We start from the raw sequence: 20,507 nt of genomic DNA on the forward strand, positions 1-20,507 counted from the left end.
TCAGGAGAATTTCTGACACGTTATCCCAACAGCAACCACATTCTCATGTCTTACAAAGCTGTGCTGATTTTACAATACAGGCTGGTGTGGCGGACTCCAACAAAAGAATCACTCATAGAAATTAGAGAAGGAAAAAGACCCATTTTCAAGTTCATCCCCCATACTAGTGCAGAATTGTCATAAGATTGTCTGGTGCTTCTGTGCCTGTTAGTTTTGAGAAACATTTGAGATAAAATGGTCCCGAAAGAAAAAACAAAAGCAGCCTGAAGCTTCTCCCTAAATTGTTCAATATACAGATAATACACCACTTATAAAATGTTCACAAGTCTCTCAGGAATGTCTCCAGAGCCACACCCTGATTTATAAATACTCTTGATTTCCAGACACTGGAAGAGTGGTTCTGTCTAGAAACTGATAAATGTGCTCTGTCCCAAGCTCATAACATTTTCTAGTGCTATGCTATTGTATTTCTTATTGAAGCCAAACATCGTATCAGACATATGTAATACCTTTCTGCTAGCTAAATCAACTCTTGCTCTCTGGTGGTTACCTAGTTCACCTTTCTTTTCTCTCACCCTTTCCTTTTTAATTTGTATTTTATGTTGCTGTAGCTGTTTTATTCCTCAGAGCTCACCTTGCCCGAGCCCCTCCTGGGAACTTGTTTTTCACCTCCAAAGAATCTGCCCAGCGAGTCAAGTAGACCCGAGTCTCTGTGCCTTGGAGATCCATGTCTAGCATGGTCTATGGTGCTTGCAGTTGCCATTTTTGATCCGTGCCGGAAAGAGGAGCGTTTCTGTGAAGCCATCAAATCCGAGTTCTCTGAAGTTGCAGCACTGTCCTCTTGAATGGTCTGTAGCTCGTCTGACTCTGAGGGCCGATCTTTGAAGGTGTTGTCTTCCCTTCCTGGGGCATCTCGGGAAAAGAGGCGGATCAAGTGGGGGCGACCAACCGTGTCAGCTGGGTTGGCCTCCTTCCAGGCATTCTTTGAGTCTGCTGTGCCCTTGGAGTCTGTCACCGCTGTGCTCTTAGTGGAGGTCCCATTGTTCTGGTTCACATCTGCCTCTCCTACAAACAACAAGAATGAGATATGAATACAGGCCTATGAAAAACAGAGCACTGGAACAATGCTGCTTTCTTTCACTTGCCTTGAGTTAGTTGTTTCATGCAAAATCCATAGAATATGTTCTCTCTCCCCAAATGCTTTTCAGAGAATTAATCTATCTTGCAACTGAACTGTTCTCTCACATTTAACTTGCACTGGGACTACATGACTTCTTTTAGGTTTTAAAATTAGAATGGTGGTCAGGATGTTTATAATTAAAAGTGTTTGGAAATAGGTTAATAAATATAGCTGAAGTGTGTTGTAAATGATAACTCTGCTTTATTTTCAATGTCTCTAGTTGCCATCTCTGTACTTGATGTAAGAGGTGAGAATTCTTTATATTGACCGCTCTTCTCACTATTTCTAAAGACCACTGTACATGACCATAAAAAGGCTTGGGCTGTATTTCCACGTCAACCCCTCTTTGCAGGATGTTACAATTTTTCTAACTCTAAGCTCAATGTTGTACAGGATGGAGCTCCCACTGGTATGAGTCTATTAGAATTCTTTGAGCTACATTATTATTTTTTTTATTTTTTTAATTAACATCTCTCTGCCTGATTTGTTCCCCAGTTTCTTCCAAATGTAAAAACCACACATTGAAGAGGGGATGGGGGAAATGCAAACAGGTTTTCACTTCAGATAATCATATTGTCATCCACATAGTATAACTAATACAAGAGATAAGACTTACAGGTCTGCTTGTAAGAAACATCTTACCCTCCTTTTTCCTCTCACACACCCTCAGTGAAGGGCCCAGCCTGTTGCTGTTTAGTAACATGACAAACATTACACTCATGCCAACTTTTCTAAGTTGGGTTACATTCTACTGTGCTCCAGTATGCTATTTGGAAGTCAGAGGGAATGTCTACACTGCAGCTGGGAGATATGATTTTCAGCATGGGTAGGCTCACACTTGCTCAGCTTAAAGTTGGAGCCCTGATGGCACCTCGGGCTGGTTACCTGAGCCAAGCCACCCTGGCTGACCTTCCTGGGTCCAAGCTCCAACAGTGCCATCATGTCCACACTGCTATTTTTAATGCACTGGCTCAAGTCTGTCTACCCATGCTGGGACACTCAGCAGCTCCCACTTCCATTGAAAAATTATGTGAGTTGGTGTAGACTATGTACTGCAAAATCAAGCTAATTTCCAATGAAGAGTAGTAAATTAGTAACTCGGGAGAGTTCTTCAGCAGTCAGTCACAGTTGGCTTTTTTTTTTTTAAATGCATGAAATAAATGAGTCTCCTGATTGATTGCAAAGAAACCTTATTATTAGAAGTGATTATTCATCTGGGATCCGGATGAGGAAATAGACTCAAGTCATTGACAAAACTTCCACTGACTTCAGTAGGATCAGGAATAACTGGGCATATGGTGTTTTTGATGTCTTGATTACCTCGTGAAATTCCACAATTTGATTTGGTAGTTGTTGCTCTGAGAAGGGATCTGGATCTGACTATGCCATGATGTGTGCTTTTTTAAGTGCTTGCCCTTTGCTGATTCAATCCAGCACTTTAGTTTTTTACATGGCCCTAAACTGCTGAAAAGAAGAGCATTCTGGGGTTCTTTTTCTTTTCTTAAAAAAATAGTTTATTAAAACTACTTTAATAGGGGTGGATTCAGAACAAGGCACAACTGATCATATTGCAAACGCTGGGCAATAAAATTCATCTGCTTGGAGTAATTTTATCTGAATGACAGAATTAATCTGCAAATACAGACCTACAACACATTATAACCTGACAAGTATAAATTAGTAAATGAGCTACAGTTTAACTTCCTGGAGAAGGCTAATGTGTAAGGCATGCAATTTTGGCTATTACCTGAATTGAAAATATATCAACTAGTTAGAAAGGAAGTTCAGTTCTTCCCTCCAATTAAAAACAATTAAGAATTGTCTTCAGGGATAAAATTATATTTAAGCAGCGGCAATTATCAATTAAGGCTTTCTGAACTGAAAAAAGAAACCTGTTTATTTAAAATATTGCAGCTATGTTCTTTTGCTTTCTGTAATGTATTTAATTTATTTTTATGCTGAATATTCCCAGGGTACTTACACATTGGTGCCTTGAAGGATCAAAACTTTACCAGATTTTTGTTAGTTTATCTCACCATAGCTTTCTTGATGGAATGAAGCAAAGATGCAGTGGTTTTGGGAGCAACAGAAACAATAACTAATTTTAATTATTTAACACTGGTTTAGATTCTATACCATCGTACAAATTCAATTAAGGAGAAAAACAATAGTGATATTGTATTTAATTAAATGCATTAACAAAACAGCAGAGCATCTGCATACTAATACTTTTATAACAGTTGTGCTTTGTGTCACTGAATACAGTTATTTGTAAGAAACAAAGAAGGGCATTTGTGCCACAAAAGTAGTTTCTCTCAACACATAAGCAGTGAGCTATAAAGTGTAAATCTTTTCTGTATGCTTTTAATTTAGCAATGAAAGCATGCATTTAATTTAGCAATGAAAGCATGCATTTAATTTAGCAATGAAAGCATGCATTTAATTTTTCCTTTACATTTTTACTGTGTTAAACCCCCATTTAATGTTCAGCAAAAATGTACAATGGAAAATATAGTGTCTATATTTGAGCGATATTAATCAACAGTAGCCATGAATTCCTTTTCCAAAGTCTGTGTATATGATAATATATATTAATGACATAGAGCTACTTACTAGGTATGATCTATGCAATTACTAATAAAACATCTGCTAAACTGCATTTCAATATTGGTTTATTAGATCATAAAGCTACAAGTTAAAAATTAAAGAAAAATATTCTATCATGAATTCAGCTGACTAACACTGATTTTCCTTTTTTTCCTTCAGGTGAGGGAAATGGTATGTGCCACTTACAGTAGTGAAAGAGAGAAGCTTTTCCTTGCTGCAGTAACTTAAGATATATTGTGTAGGAAAAAAAGGAGAATCCTTTTGCAAAATATAGTAATTTTGGCTATAACTATGGCATGGAGCACTCCATAGACTTTATCCCAAGAATATTACAATACCTACTTTAAAGAAAATATTGGGCCAGACTGTGACAATGTGGCTGTGCAAGGGAGATGGGCGTAAGGAGCCCTCTGCATCGCCCTGGTGGGCAACCACCCCAAAAGCAGTAGGAAGGAGGTGGAACTATCGTCCTGCACTTCTCAGCAAGGGCCAGTGGAGCTGGCCAGTGACTGTAGGAAATGCATTCTGAACACTCCTGAAAGGTTGTGCACCAATTGTGTCGACTCCCAAAATAAGGGGGAGAGAGCTGTAGGAATTCCAGCATGTACAGAAATGGAGGCAATTCCTGGAGCAATCCTGACTTGTAAAAATACAGCATTCAGGTACCCTCTATCTACAAACAAGCAGTACTGCCCCATCTTACCTTAAAGAGCTGAACTTGCTCATTTAATTTAGTTTCTTGTTTAACAACATTGAAAAGGAAAAAGTAGATTTGGAATAGGCAAACAAATTTAAGCGGAGATATTTTCGAAAACTCTGTTGGCCTAATACAGGAGTTCTCAAACTGGAGGTCCAGACCCTGCTTTGCATCCAGCATTTATAATGCTGTCACTAAAAATATCCATGACAAAATCTTAGCCTTAATCATGGGTAACTGATCATGAAATATTAATTACACTCTCAAAACAGGCATTTGATCTGACATCTCCATTTAATTCCTAAGGAAGAGAATGATTGTTAGAATCCAAATGTTTTCCTATTGTATGGCTGAGCCTGTGATTTAAGGGCTTGTCTGCACTGAAATGCTACAACTGCATGTACACCACTGCAGCACTTCAATGTAGACACTACCTACACTTTTCAGAGTAGCAGCCATGTTAGTCTGTATCCGCAAAAAGAACAGGAGTACTGTGGCACCTTAGAGACTAACAAATTTATTTGAGCATAAGCTTTCGTGGGCTACAGCCAACTTCTTCGGATGCATAGAATGGAACACACAGAAAGAAGATATTTATTCATACAGAGAACATGAAAAGGTGGGAGTAGCCATACCAACTGTAAGAGGCCAATCAATTGAGATGAGCTATCATCAGCAGGAGAAAAAAAACAATCTTTGAAGTGATAATCGAGATGACCCATAGAAGGTGCGAGTATACTTAACATGGGGAAACAGATTCAATTAGTGTAATGACCCAACCATTCCCAGTCTCTGTTTAGACCTAAGTTATTTGTATCTAATTTGCATATTAATTCAAGTTCAGCAGTCTCTCTTTGGAGTCTGTTTTTTAAGTTTTTTTGTTGCAAAATTGCCACCTTCAAGTCTGTCACTGTGTGGTTAGAGAGGTTGAAGTGTTCTCCCACTGGTTTTTGAACGTTATGATTCCTGATGTCAGATTTGTGTCCATTTATTCTTTTGCATAGAGACTGTCCGGTTTGGCCAGTGTATATGGCAGAGGGGCATTGCTGGCATATATCACGTTGGTAGATGTGCCCCTGATGGCGTGGCTGATGTGGTTAGGTCCTATGATGGTGTCACTTGAATAGATATGTGGACAGAGTTGGCATCGGGCTTTGTTACAAGGATAGGTTCCTGGGTTAGTGTTTATGTTGTATGGTGTTTGGTTGCTGGTGAGTATTTGCTTTAGGTTGGGGGGCTGTCTGTAAGCAAGGACTGGTCTGTCTCCCAAGATCTGTGAGAGTGAGGGATCATCTTTCAGGATAGGTTGTAGATCTTTGAGGATGTGCTGGAGAGGTTTTAGTTGGGGGCTGAAGGTGATGGCTAGTGGCGTTGTGTTATTTTCTTTGTTGGGCCTGTCCTGTAGTAGGTGACTTCTGGGTACACTTCTGGCTCTGTCAATCTGTTTTTTTCACTTCAGCAGGTGGGTATTGTAATTTTAAGAATGCTTGATAGAGATCTTGTAGGTGTTTGTCTCTGTCTGAGGGGTTGGAGCAAATGCGGTTGTATCTTCGAGCTTGGCTGTAGACAATGGATCGCGTGGTGTGTCCTGGATGGAAGCTGGAGGCATGTAGGTAAGTATAGCGGTCAGTAGGTTTCCGGTACAGGGTGGTGTTTGTGACCATTGCTTATTAGCACGGTAGTGTCTAGGAAATGGACCGCTTGTGTGGATTGGTCTAGGCTGAGGTTGATGGTGGGATGGAAATTGTTAAAATCATGGTGGAATTCCTTGAGAGCTTCTTTTCCATGGGTCCAGAGGATGAAGATGTCATCAATGTAGCGCAAGTAGAGTAGGGGCGTTAGAACAACGCTTCCTTAGCTCTCGTCCCCTAAGTCAGCCATAAAAATGTTGGCATACTGTGGGGCCATGCGGGTACCCATAGCAGTGCCGCTGACTTGAAGGTATATATTGTCCCCAAATGTGAAATAGTTGTGGGTGAGGACAAAGTCAAAGTTCAGCCACTAGGTTTGCCGTGATATTATCGGGGATACTGTTCCTGATGGCTTGTAGTCCATCTTTGTATGGAATGTTGGTGTAGAGGGCTTCTACATCCATAGTGGCCAGGATGGTGTTTTCTGGAAGATCACAGATGGATTGTAGTTTCCTCAGGAAGCCAGTGGTGTCTCGAAGATAGCTGGGAGTGTTCATAGCGTAGGGCCTGAGGAGAGAGTCCACATAGCCAGACAATCCTGCTGTTAGAGTGCCAATGCTTGAGATGATGGGGCGTCCAGGATTTCCAGGTTTATGGATCTTGGGTAGCAAATAGAATACACCTGGTCAGGGTTCTAGGCATGTGTCTGTACAGATCTGTTCCTGTGCTTTTTCAGGGAGTTTCTTGAGCAGATAGTGTAGGTAGTAAGCTCTGATCCCACTGATGATTACCAAAAGAAACTACACTGACGGGAGAACCCCTCCCCAAGAAGCAGTGGGTCGATGGCACTATCTATACTGGGGGGTTAGGTCAGTTTAATTATGTTGCTCAGGCTGCTGGATGCATAATTATAAATTTCACATTTGTTCTCTCAGTATCTAACATTTTTATGCTGATTTCTGAAACGACTTGAGAAACAGGGAAGTAATATTGCTATTTCTATACGCTACTGGCATCAGGCAGCCTGATCTTGCAAACAGTGCTGAGTGCAGCACATCAAACACCTTTGGCTTTTCAAAATTACAACACATTTCTCAAAAATCCTATTTGGCCAGCTTATAGAGTAGTCAAATTCCAAAAATTCAAAATGCTAATGAAAAGCATTGAAACTGAAAAAGTTTCTGCATTCTTCTAATTAGCTCTATGCCCAAGCATACCAGTAGTGCTAATGTCAAGGCAAATTCTTCAAAGTATTTCTCCCTGCCAGCATCATCTCAAGCTCTTAGCCTGCTGTTCTTCACCTAACTGTTGACTTTGGCTAAGCACTAAAAGTGTGCTGTTTATTATATTTGACATAGAAAACACAGAGGTGGGGCCCACTGCATACCGCTAGGCTCACCAGCCCTTCATACAGAAGTACTGATTAATAAGGGGGAGATGACTGAGGCTTGTGAGATTATTAGGTAGGTGAGGAGGGACAATTGCATATGACAGCCCTCAAGGCTGGGTGTGAAAGCAAGGGCCACAGCTGGTCCAGGCCATTTCTGTTCAGCACTGGAGCTTCTCTAAGATAAGACATGAGCAGTGTTATTCAATTTCACAGAAGTATCCAGCAAGATGATTGTAGATTATTTTTCTCTTATCTGTGGACAGTCATAGGTCATCCCTCAGCATAACAAGGGATGTCTTGTGCCTTTTTGCTAGAGCCCTCTTCTTGGAGATGGCACAGAACAACCTACTCTAGCCCGAGCACTTGCCATATAGCAGGAGCACTCCCACTGCTACAGTCCAGAAAGGATGCACCATAACCTACTTTACAGCAGGCAAAGTCCCACATCCTTCGTCCTCCTCTTCTGAATGGTCTGAACTGGTAGAGGTGCTAACTGGGAGAAGTCCCTGTACTCAAAAAAGCTGCGATTGTGGATGGTCCCTTGTGCCTACTGACAATGAAGGACAATGCACAATCCAGCCTCTACTTTGCACTACTATTGCAATACGAATCACAGGAGAATTAACTGACCATTTTTGAAACAGTGGTTTTGTCTAAATACCTCAATCATGAATAAGATTTTCAGGGAGGGGGAAGAATTAGATTTGCATCATTACATTCCAGCTGCAAAACTTGATTCATCGATATGAAATTCCAGAGGTGGATAAAGAACTGGTTAAAGGGGAGACTGCAGCGGGTAGTACTGAAAGGTGAACTGTCGGGTTGGACGGAGGTCACCAGTGGGGTTCCTCAAGGTTCGGTTTTGGGTCCGATTTTATTCAATCTATTCGTTACTGACCTCGGAACCGAATGTAGGAGTGGGCTGATAAAGTTTGCGGATGACACAAAGTTGGGAGGTATTGCCAATTCGGAGAAGGATCGGGATATTCTGCAGGGAGACTTGGATGACCTTGTAAATTGGAGTAACAATAATAGGATGAGATTTAATAGTGAGAAGTGTAAGGTGATGCATTTAGGGATGACTAATAAGAATTTTAGTTATAAGATAGGGACGCATAGGTTGGAAGTGACGGAGGAGGAGAAGGACCTCGGAGTCCTGGTTGATCGCAGGATGACTATGAGTCGGCAATGTGACGTGGCTGTGAAAAAAGCTAATGCGATTTTGGGATGCGTTAGGCGAGGTATTTCTAGTAGGGACAGGGAGGTGCTGCTTCCGTTATACAAGGCGCTGGTGAGACCTCATTTGGAGTACTGTGTGCAGTTCTGGTCTCCTATGTTTAAAAAGGATGAACTCAAACTGGAACGGGTACAGAGAAGGGCCACTAGGATGATCCGAGGAATGGAAAACCTTTCCTATGAAAGGAGACTCGAGGAGCTCGGTTTGTTTAGCCTAACCAAAAGAAGGCTGAGGGGGGATATGATTGCTCTCTTTAAATATATCAAAGGGATTAATACCAAGGAGGGAGAGGAATTATTTCAGCTCAGTAGTAATGTGGACACGAGAACGAATGGATATAAACTGGCCGTGGGGAAGTTTAGGCTTGAAATTAGAAGTATATATACACAGAAGTATATATACTTCCATTGATAATGACTGAGTTCTCAAGTAGCATTTTTCTCATTTTAAATTTCAGTTTGATGTGACGGTATGTACTTTGTATATTTTGACATATGATGACAATTTGTATTAATGTTTATAAAGCTTGAACTTTTTGAATTTCAGTGTCTGTCATTAAATAATTATCTCCCTTCTCCCAAAGTTTCCATGCTTTAAGTCAATAAAAATTGAAAAAGTGCTTTAAAATAAACATCAATATTATAAAAAAAAAAAACCTCAATTCTGCTGTGCCTAAGAGTAAAAGTAAAGCTTGTCTGGGCAGGAGACAGAGTTCCCAGGTGCCAGTCTCAGATTGCCAAACAAACTCCCACAGGATCCTTATAAGGACCATCAAAAACGTCACCACCTTCTGCTCCAGCCACACTCCTCGTGCGCACATGCACACACCACCGTGTACATTTAAACAAAAAATAATGATAAAAAACCCCTACTCAAACACTACACTGCACACACAATTCTCCTCCAAGGGAGAGGATGAGAAAGAACAAACCATGTAAGACAAATACTAGTGACTTTACTTAATGTACTAGTGGAAGGTTATGAGGGTGGTATAAGAACCTATACAGAATAGAAGAATGGCAAAGAAAGGGCCTGATTCCCCACTCGATGACACCAGATCTGTGATTGTGTAATACTGTTGACTAGAGTGGAATTGTTTTGGCATAAATCTGGTGAAACAGAGTGAAGAACAGATTCAGTGAATTGTTTGGCATGTTTCTCCTTAAAGTCCAGTTATGGCACTAAAAAGTTGTATGATATATAAAAATAGCACCCTCTTATTCAACAGAACGGTCTTGAGGTCATAACTACTTGGTCTACCAACAGAGATGCTTTTACTTCTGTTAGCAATGTGCTGATTCTGCTCTGCTTCCTGCATTAAAACACAAAGAGCGGCTAAGTTCTGATGGAAAGGATTTTATTATTGTTGATAAAGAGCAGCTTAATTTTTAGAGCGGATATTGAGTTTGATTTGTCTAGCCTTAATGCTGCAAACTTTCACCTGGAAGAGAGCCTGACAGGGCCATGTTTAGTTTTTTACTTTTCTTATTATAGCTGCACTTTTACAGTGCAGTTCTACTCTAAGTGACTGTAAAATGGCATCATGGTTTTCCATATTTAGAATGTCTAAATAATGCTAGATCTAATTTGATCTACTGACAAGTAAAAAGATGGTTTCTCTAACTGCTAGCCCTGACAACTTCTGAGATCTAAAAGTCAGGCTGGTTGCTTTCTGGCTCATGCACCATCCACAGGTAAAATTCTCCAGGCCCAGTTCTACCCTCAAGCACAGAAGGACTGCAGAGTTGTAACAGAAGACAGTTTGGCCCAGCAATAAATTACTTGATACACATGCCCTCTGCCCCCACCTCACCATGAACAATCTAGCTCACACTGTTTTGGCTCTGCAGGGCTAACAAATGAAAAGCAGGGGGGGGGAGGGAGTCCATATATTTGTTTTAACAGACACCCCCACCTCATAGATTTTACCTTTTGTGTGGTCATTTTTTAGAGTAGAATTGCACTTTATCAGGAATTCAAACTGCTGAGCATGACATCCAGTTACATTAATCTAATGTCTGTCAATTGCAAATAATGATTACAGCTATGTGAAACCCCAAATCAGGTGCAATTCATCTTGCTTTTATTTTTTCCTTCCAGCACAAAACTCAGCCCAGGTCTGCAAAAAATCTTCAACCATATAGAAGTTGGGCTGAATTTCATGCCATGTAGGATTCCCTATGGAGGGGCAATCAGGTGGCCTCTTTCCCCTTTCAAAGAAGTCTGGGCACAGACCAAGTAGGCCTACTTTCAGATCTTCAGAAAATCTCTTTGGGCCGGGAGCGTACAGGCAAGCAGACTGCCTTCTCAGAGTTTTGCAACAGTGAAACTTGCCTTTACTAGGTGCCAACACTGCCTCTGGACTGGGTAATTATCTCACTCTGGAGCTGAGAAGTCCCAAAAAACAATGTGGTAATGTAAAATGCCAATAAACATAGAAGTGCTCTCTGTGGCATCTCAGTCCCTAACAAGTTCATAGCTTACTCGAGAGGCATCAGTGTCCAGTGGGACCTTCTGGATTTTGCTCATCTAGAAAAGATTACAGAGGAGCACCCTCTTTTCCCATTCACCCTCACATTGAAAAAGCAGGAGCTGCCCACACTCTGAAGCTGTTGGAGGTGAAGGGGATAAAGATAAGAAACAAGGTGGATTTTTCAAATCAGGAACTCTAAAGGACTGAGTCCAGGAATAAAAAATTGTTTAAGGTGGAAAGTAAATGAAGTTCACGGGTGCTTTTAATGAACCTTTGCTTTGAGTTGTTAGGTTTGTCTATACTCCCCCAGAGCTAGACATGATGATAGAATTTGAGAAGAGAGGAATCTGTCAGAGCTGTACCAATCAATTCGGGGCCTTTCTAACTTAGAACAGTCTTAAGACATCAAGAGAAAAAAAAAATATGAACTTTAGAGGATCAGAAAAGACACTGAGTCATAAAGAACTTTCAAAGCATGTGTATGGACATATCTTGTCTTCATACCAAAGTAGATGTGTAATATACTGCACAATGTGTGTCCACTTGTATGATATGTACAGGCTGAAAGCCCACCCCCAAATCTTAAATGAAACAATGACAGGACTTAAAAGTCTCACTTCCATAAAAACTAATGATAGATTAGATAGCTATTCTTTATTAAACTCTGCCAATTTAAGTATAAGCAAACAAATAATAGCTCAACTTCAGTAAAAGCTATCGTGCTGGGATGTTGAAAGGTTCTCTCTTTACATGATTAGCAATCTGCTTCCCTGGGAGACAATCAATGGAAGAGCCCATTGATTTCAGGAGGTGATTGCAGCACTTGAAACTTTCTTCTTTTTGACATATGAAAAAGCGTACTATTCCTCTAAACCGTGGTTCTCAACCTATTTACTGTTGTGGGCCACATATGCAGCTCTCTCTGTGCCATGTAGGCTGCATCTACACAATATACTACCTGTATGGCCCTGAGGATGTCACATGGGCCACAAGCAGCCCCTGGGCTAAGAACCACTGCTCTAAACTGACTGACAATGCCTGCCCTCTTCCTTGGCTAAATCTCACTTTCTGCATGAAAAACCTGAGAAAATGGATGAAATTTTCAAAACTGAAGAAAACATCCTGGTGAAAACTTTGCAACTGCACCTTTTCTATGGTGGAAAAACGTTCCTTGACCACATGAATCATTTCTGCAATAGTGTTTCCTTTTAACAGTTTTTTCCTGGGTTTCATAAAATAAAACCTGACACACTCACTTACAGAACAGCTATTATTGATTGGCATGGTGGACAGACAGTGGCAAGCGGTTTCTTTCATATCAGTACAATACATCTCTAGTGGTGACTCAGTAGGTGGGATTCACATGGGGGACTTAGGCACCTAAGTCAAACATTCAGATCAAAAACCCTGCTCTGCCACTCCAGAGAGAAGTTTCATGCCTGTGAATCCACAGTGGAGCGAGGTGCCTCCCTAGGGACAAGAGTTTGGCAACTAACTCCCTTTGAGGGTCGTGGCTTAGGCCAGACCCTTATTCTTGGCATTTCTTACTGGCTAACTTAAGTGTGCTGCCTTCCATGAATCCCTTTTTAAAAGGCCTAATTCTCCTCTTGCACTGTACAGAGAGCCTGGGCACCTAACTTGGGTCTGTGAATTGCCCTTCAAGAGTCCCTGACCCAGGGGGCATGCTGGGAGTAGGGTTAGACCCTCCTACCCTTGGATCCAGGGTGCATCACTGCTGGAAATATAAGGTTTGTCTGATAGGTAGGATAAGACAAGACAGTAATAGTTGGACTGATTGACTAATGACATACAGCAAACGTGCTATTTACCTTGCTTGCTTTTTAAAGAATACTAGATGCTTTGGAGGATGCTAAAGCCCCTCCTACTTCTCTTTCCCCCTCCCCCTCCTCCAAATTTTTTTGGGCAATAAAGAAGATTTTCATTATTTAGAAGTGGCCAACCATCTGAGGGCATTTGACTTGTTTAATTCTATGGATTATTTGCACAAATAGCACCAACCACTCTATTCAGGATGAACATTTCTGAAGTCACAGTAGATTTTGCTCCAGCACTATGCTGAAAAGCTATCATCCTGCGTAATAAACTCTCACCCTTTTTTGATACTTTGAGAGTTTAAATTGTTCCCTTTTGGATTCAAGAAGACATTGAAGTACTCATAGCAAAGGGAAAAAATAAAATTTTATTCCACATCTACAGTATATTGAGTATTCAACAAACGAATACCACTTGAGATCTACTCTTCTAGGTCATATCTTTCTTCTGAAGGATCCCATACCACAAGCACATTGGGGTAATGGCTACATATCAACCTCTAGTCTAACCTGTATTCATCTATTTAACAACAACAAATATATTAGATTATTTGGAGAGTGTCAAGTGACGAAGTATTTAGCTCAAGTCTAAAAAAACTGTTGACAGTCAGCATGTGATATTGTAAATGTGAATTTATTTTTTTTGCTACACTGATTCTTAGCTAGAAATGAAGTGTGCCATTCAAAATATTTCAGCACATAACTGTACGTAAGTGTAATAAAGTACTGTCATCATAATAAACTCATTCCAGTTAATGGTCTGAGGATGGCAGTGATTAGATTAATTTCTCATAGAACATTAACACTCTTATAAAAATAAGTTGCAAACTATACAGGGTGATGCTGAAGGAATTATTGCTACTACACACCATGTAGATTAATTAGCAAGGCTTCATTTGTTTTTCCATTTTAAATGGTAAAAGCCAGCTAAAATTTATGAACTAAAAAATTTAATTATGGACTAAAAATAAAAAGTAGTGTTCTTGGATATGTGCAGCTGAGCAGAAACAGGGAAATTGATTTTTTTTTTAAAGGAAAAGATTCTACAGTTTTATTCTTTCCTTGTGTCTTTCTGATATTGATAATCAGCAAACTGAACATAACATGACCATGCACACTGACAAGATTTCATATTTGAGGGCTGTACCTTAAGCAGATTGTACAGGAAGGTCAGTTTCCATGACACTGGCATACAGACACATTGTATATTCCCTGGGGCAGGGACCACCTCATACTATACAGAACCTAGTATAGTGTTGCACAGTCTCTTCCTGATAGTTTCCAAATGATCCAATCACAGTTTAAATAATAGTGATGGGATTAAAATGAATCAGTATTCTTGATTTGGTTTATCAGCATCAATAGCCTTTTCCACTCTTACTTGACAAATCCTATCAAATATAAGAAATTTCACCAAACATCAGCCACTATGATTTTCATTCAGAATGGTTAATTAGATGAAAAATGTAAGAGCCCTTTCAATCTCTGTCAGAATAACCATATCCAGCAATAAACTCCAAAGACCTAGCAATTTACAGGTAGTACCTTCAAATTACTGTTTGTGAAATGTGGTTAATATCCTCTCACCCTACACTGTTTGGCTGCTGCCCTCCAAACAGGGCAAGTTCAGAGGGTAGTAGCCAAGCAGAGCAGAGAGATTTGTATTATCATGTAATATCATGGATATTCAAAATAATTGTGGAGTGACTATACATATACCTCCACTACGGCAGATAAGGGCACTCTTCTAGAGAGCACAGATTGGCATACTGCAGAGTTAGTGAAAAATTACTTTACAGTTACTATAAAAGTAGAAAGAACGAGAAGTACTTGTGGCACCTTAGAGACTTACAAATTTATTTGAGCATAAATAAATTTGAGCATACTTATTAAGCATATGCTCAAATAAATTTGTTAGTCTCTAAGGTGCCACAAGTACTCCTCATTCTTTTTGCTGATACAGACTAACACGGCTACCACTCTGAAACCTATAAAAGTAGAACGTGCACATGCACAGACACACACCACCACCACCACCACTCAGTTGAAGAGCAGGAAACAGCATAAATAAGAAAAAAAAAAAAAAAAAAGTAAGTGTATATGATCCCTGTGCTGAGGTTACTTGAGAATTGTTTTCCAAAACAATTAAATATGCTCTACAGTAAAGACTTATGTATTCTTCTGCAAATCCAACGCAGTACATCGCATTAGATACTACAAACTGGGGGGGGAGGGAGAGGGGGAAATCGATCTAAGCTCTCGTAGCTGAAGTTGCGTATCTTAGATCGATTTACCTTGGGTCCTCACGGCGCAGGATCGATGGCCACGGCTCCCCCGTCGACTCCGCTTCCGCCTCTTGCTCTGGTGGAGTTCCGGAGTCGATGGGGAGCGCATTCGGGGATCAATTTATCGCGTCTAGACGAGACGCGATAAATCGATCCCCGATAGATCGATTACTACCCGCCGATCCGGCAGGTAGTGAAGACATACCCTAAGAGAGAGTCCTATGGGAAAACGTTCCATCAAGTAAAATACCTTTACATAACTGCACTGACCATCTACATGTAAACAAAGCATGCAATTCTAAATACTCAGGCACAGACCACAATAGCCAGTAAATAGTCTTGGAACTTTCCACTTGCCTCTTAGCTGCATTGGGGAAACATATTCTAGCCCTCACTTACTATTTTAAGTAAAATAGGCATTCAAAAAGTTAAAACATAGTCCCTGGGGAAAAAGTAAAGATTTTTTTTTATTTTAATTCTGTAACTAAAACCAATTCATCATCTTAGATTAAATTCCAAATAACTAGCTTGCAGGAAACCTTAAGCACTCTGCATTGTTTCACATGGTCAGTTCACTATGTCCGCTGTCAACTTACAACGAAGATCTAAAATGATGCCCACAGGGGGCTGATATCACAGTGGAATTCTGAAGTGTAGGCCTGGTCTGTAGCATATCCTTGTTTTCTAAATACTTCTGGCATTGACACTGTTTGCTTAGGGTTACAAAGGAGAGAGCACAGAAAACAAAAAAGCCTGTGGTTGAAGCTAGTGGGATTTGCCATGGCATATATTTGGAATCTATGAGAGGCATGTGGCAGCTCTCCATACAACCCGCAGAGATTTTTTTAAAAATCTAAACAAGTGAATTTTATCCACCCACTAGCTTCAAACAGAACTGTTGCTTTGTGTTAACAGAACATATATTTTTTTATTTATCCTAAATATTTCACACATAAAAGCCCTCCCACAGTAGAGTAAGCAAGGGGCATAATTTACAGTGTTTAATGATCATACTCCGTTATTTTATACTGCAAGATTGAGTTGCTTATTGGAATAAACAGAATTTCTTACAGAAATAGTTTGATTGACTTGTATTAAATAAACAAATGCTTACATGCTCACTCTCTCTCTCTCTGTCTCAATGCATTATTGACCTTGTACTAGAATAGCCAGATTGCAAACCTTGCCAGCATCAAAACAAGTTACAGGATATTCAATCAATAGCTTTTAAGATGGACAAGCACAAGAAAGTAACTAAGGAACGATCAAATTATTCAAAAATAATCTGTGTATTTCTTTTTTGGAAGCATTTCCCACGTAGCCAAACTTTTTTTCAAAATAAGCCATCATTATGTAAGTTTAATGCATAATGTTAAGAAAAATATCTGAAGTTATTCTGGCAGTAAGATGGAGATGTGGCTTTTAAAAAAACAAACAAACAAAAAAAAAAACAAGAAAAAACACCTTAGACGTCACAGCATAAGTGAGTTCTCAGAAAGAGAACCTCATTTGAATGAGGCAAGAGAGAGGACTACAGTAACTGGTTCTGGAAGGTCATTCCAAGCATGATGGGCAATCTAGAAGTACAGTGGTAGAATATGTGCTGCAAGGAACATTCTCGATATAGCCCCAGGGAAGACTGGATGGTCTATTAGGTCTTTTCCTTCACTAAGGTCTACCATTACAGAAATGTTTTATTGCACAAATGACGCTCTCCTAATAATCTAACAGACATTACAAGCTAATCAAGTGTGGTATTTTTAGGAAACAAGTACTTTAATAAGGAGTGGAGCATACAATGACCACTCTTAGGTCATAGCCCTGTAAACACTTAAGTACTTTTTTCACCTAACTAGTCCCATAGACATCAATGACAGTAAAGTTGTTCATGTGGAGTATTTGCAGGATCACTCTCATAGTCCTTGTCCAACAAAGCACTTACTTTTGACTTAGATGCATTGACTTCAGTGGGACTATTCATGCTTAAAGTTAAGAATTTGCTCATATGCTTTCCTAGATTGGGGTCTCATGTTTTGAAGCCTTAAATACAATACTGTAAATTCCTAATAAATACAGTATTTTCCCTATCCAACAGAATATCAGCAGTATTTTATGTTTCTAACGAGTCTTGAAATTTTTGTATTGCTCCACTAGCATATACTCGTAAATATTTGCATTTAAGTACTTTCTTTAAAAGTTTGCACAGTAGATTTGAAGTCTATTTTAACCAGATGAACAAAATTTACCATTTTTGTTCCCAATTCCTAATTCATGAATGTGCAATTTAAGTTTAAAAGTTGGCTATTGTACTCCAAAAAACCATGCTTGAATTGCATTTAAAGGACTGAAACTCAAATTTGTATCCTTTTTGTGATGTCACATTAAAGTTCAAACTCTAAGATGCTTTCTACATAAAAGTGGACATAAGGAAAAATACTCTAGTTCAGAATAATGTACATTTGCACACTGCCCAAGTGCAGGAGAGAGGGTGGCATACAATACTAGGTAGCTGTATGTTATATTCAGGGTAACTAGAAATGGACATGCTTGGATTTCTCATGCACATTACAGATATACATTGGGGTGCCAGTGGTTTTTTGGTATTACCAGTGTTATTTAAATGAACGTTTTTAAAGTGCTATACCCTTTTGGTCATAAAGATTCTTCAACACTTTGGGTTTCTCTGGATTAAGAGTCCTTCATTCCAGAAAAGTCCAGTTCACTCTACTCTACTTAAATATTTGGTTAACAAAACTATAGACTGTACATTTGTTCAAGAGCACAGTTTAGCTCATTTAGTTGATTCCCCAGCCATCAGACAGTTTCCTGATCTAACCCCAGATCAGCAATGTTTGTTAGATTAACTGCACTTCGGATTAAAATTTTCACTTTGGATTGATGGGGGAAGGAAAAAAGGAAGCAGATCTTTCAATCCCCAATTGCATTCAGTCCATAAAACACACTGTCAGAATAACACCAGGTTTTATAAAACTAGGTTAAGCCCCCTTCAATGGTTATTGCTTTCCTACAGCACATGGGCTATTTCCTCTTGGAATCCTGACATTTTCTTCCTTCATAAAAGATTTATGTTTCTATGACTCTTTGTATATTTGCTTTTGCTCTCACTTTGTGAAACTAACAACAAGATCAAAGCTACTATTAAAGCTTCTGCCATCACCGTGTTTGTTTTTCTTTTCCCCTTTGATTTCTAACACTTTTCCACTAAAAGCTGCTACTTTACAAGGCTTTAAGAGCACTATTGTGAAACACTATGTTGTATCACATGGATTACAAAATTAAATAAGAATGTAATCTATTTCACAACTCTTGTCATTGGTGGATATGATGTAACCACAACAAATTAAAAATGTAAGCTGTCAGTACCTCCAGTCCTGAGCTGGTGCTGAATATAGGAAAGCTATTCTGGAAGTGAAATAAAGAAGGCCACTGATATGGGAAGCGAGAGCAACTCTTGGGGAATTAACAGGAATGGTTGGGGGACAGTAGCAGAAGAGAAAAGATTGAAGTGCGGGGAGTAGCAGCAGCACCGGGGATGGAGGCACAACTTGTGCAGAGCATGGAGTGGAGACTATGAGCCATCCAGTATATAAAATAAATAAGACGACCATTTTGAGTTATGATATCGTCAGAAACTCTCGAGGGAACCAGTTTTCTGAATGTAGAATTCTAAGGTCTGCCATGCTGGCCCAGCTCATTAGTTCTTCTAAGGTGGCTGTGATCAACACCTGATGAAGGCTGAGGAATACCCCATAATGCACTTAAGCCAAAATATCCTTCCTGATCCCTTTACCCATTGCAGTATCAAACATGTGGCTCATTCCTTAGCTACAAATATGATTTATTATTTGTATTACCATGGTACCTAGGAGCCTTAGTCCTGGACCAGGATCCCATACATTGTTGGCTGGTTCACTTCATGGCCACCCTCTTTACAGTCAGCCACAATATTTAGCTTCTGACATTCTGTGGCAGTGGATTCCAATGACTGCCTGACAAATTTTGTATAATAGGATCTGGATTATCCAGAGGTCTCAGAGATGCTGAACACCTTTGGATAACTAACTGACAGCTCAGCAAACTGAACTAGTTGCCCAGCATGCTTTGAAATCTGCCCCAGGATCCCCCTCTCCTCTTCAAACACTTCAAAGCCTCCTGGCTGGCTCCCCAGATGATTGACAGCCTCCATTCATCTTCCAGCCAATCCCCAACCTACAGAGGAGCTCTCCTCCTCCTGAGTTTGTGAGCAACCAGGAACAGAGCTTCAGTCCTTAGCATCCTGCAGATACAGAGCTCTTCTTCACTGAGATGACTGGCTGAAGAAAGAGTGGAGCAGCAGGGGTCTACAGCCTGCAGCCTTGCTTCCCATAGTGCTACAGTCTATTCTCCCACCTCTTCCCATTTTCCCCCAGTGTAGCTCCCAAAGCAGCTGTCCTTTTATTAGGGGAACTTTTTGTGTCTGGATACAGATTAACTTGCTTTGCTTAGGGCGAGACTGGCTAGCCTTGCATGAATGCAGAGAGACCAGGCACAAGCAAAGTCCTTGCACTCCCAGCACTAAATAACCTGGGTATGCTAGAGACAACAGTGGTGCTAGGAATCCCAGACAGGGCAAGAAACAGTAGAGCCATTTCTCTACCTCCCTGCTGCATCAGCTAATGATGCTGCTTTGTGCGGTGTGAAGCATGTGATACAGCCTGTGTAGCAGTTATATAATATACTGTCAATATGTACATTTGTCCTAGGGGTATTGTGCCTGTCTCAAGCACAATGCACCTCTGAGACCTGCTGCTGGTGCACAGATCCTTCTGATCATTTTGCTGCCTCCCCCCCCCCAGCCCACAAAGCCCACAGTAGTCCAAAGCCCTTAATATTTGAGTCCAGGTGTCACAATTAGCTTTGCTCTGAAGAGCTTTGGAATATATTAGTGTGTTTAATTCCATGTCTGCTGCTGAACACTCCACCTGCTTGGCATAATGCACCTATTGGACACATCCTAACATGACACTGATTTCCATGCCAATTAGAGAAAAATACCAAGCAGATATAGGCCCAGACCCTGCTGTCCTTGATAAGGCAAAATTCCCATTGAAGTAAATGGAAATTGTGGGTGCCTATCTAGAGGCAAAGTAATACGGCAACTGAACGTTCTAAATT

General features: G+C 40.2%; 1 protein-coding gene across 1 annotated transcript in view; it reads right to left on the minus strand.

Moving 5' to 3' along the window:
* The window catches only part of MBP (myelin basic protein), a 189,264-nt gene that overhangs the window by 31,744 nt on the left and 137,013 nt on the right, over positions 1 to 20,507 (minus strand). The window contains exon 5 of the mRNA XM_065399192.1: positions 635 to 1,065. Within this exon, the coding sequence (XP_065255264.1) occupies positions 635 to 1,065 (431 nt within the window). The remainder of the gene's footprint in view (positions 1 to 634; positions 1,066 to 20,507) is intronic.

Source organism: Emys orbicularis, chromosome 2, assembly GCF_028017835.1.
Source record: "Emys orbicularis isolate rEmyOrb1 chromosome 2, rEmyOrb1.hap1, whole genome shotgun sequence".
NCBI lineage: Eukaryota > Metazoa > Chordata > Testudines > Emydidae > Emys > Emys orbicularis.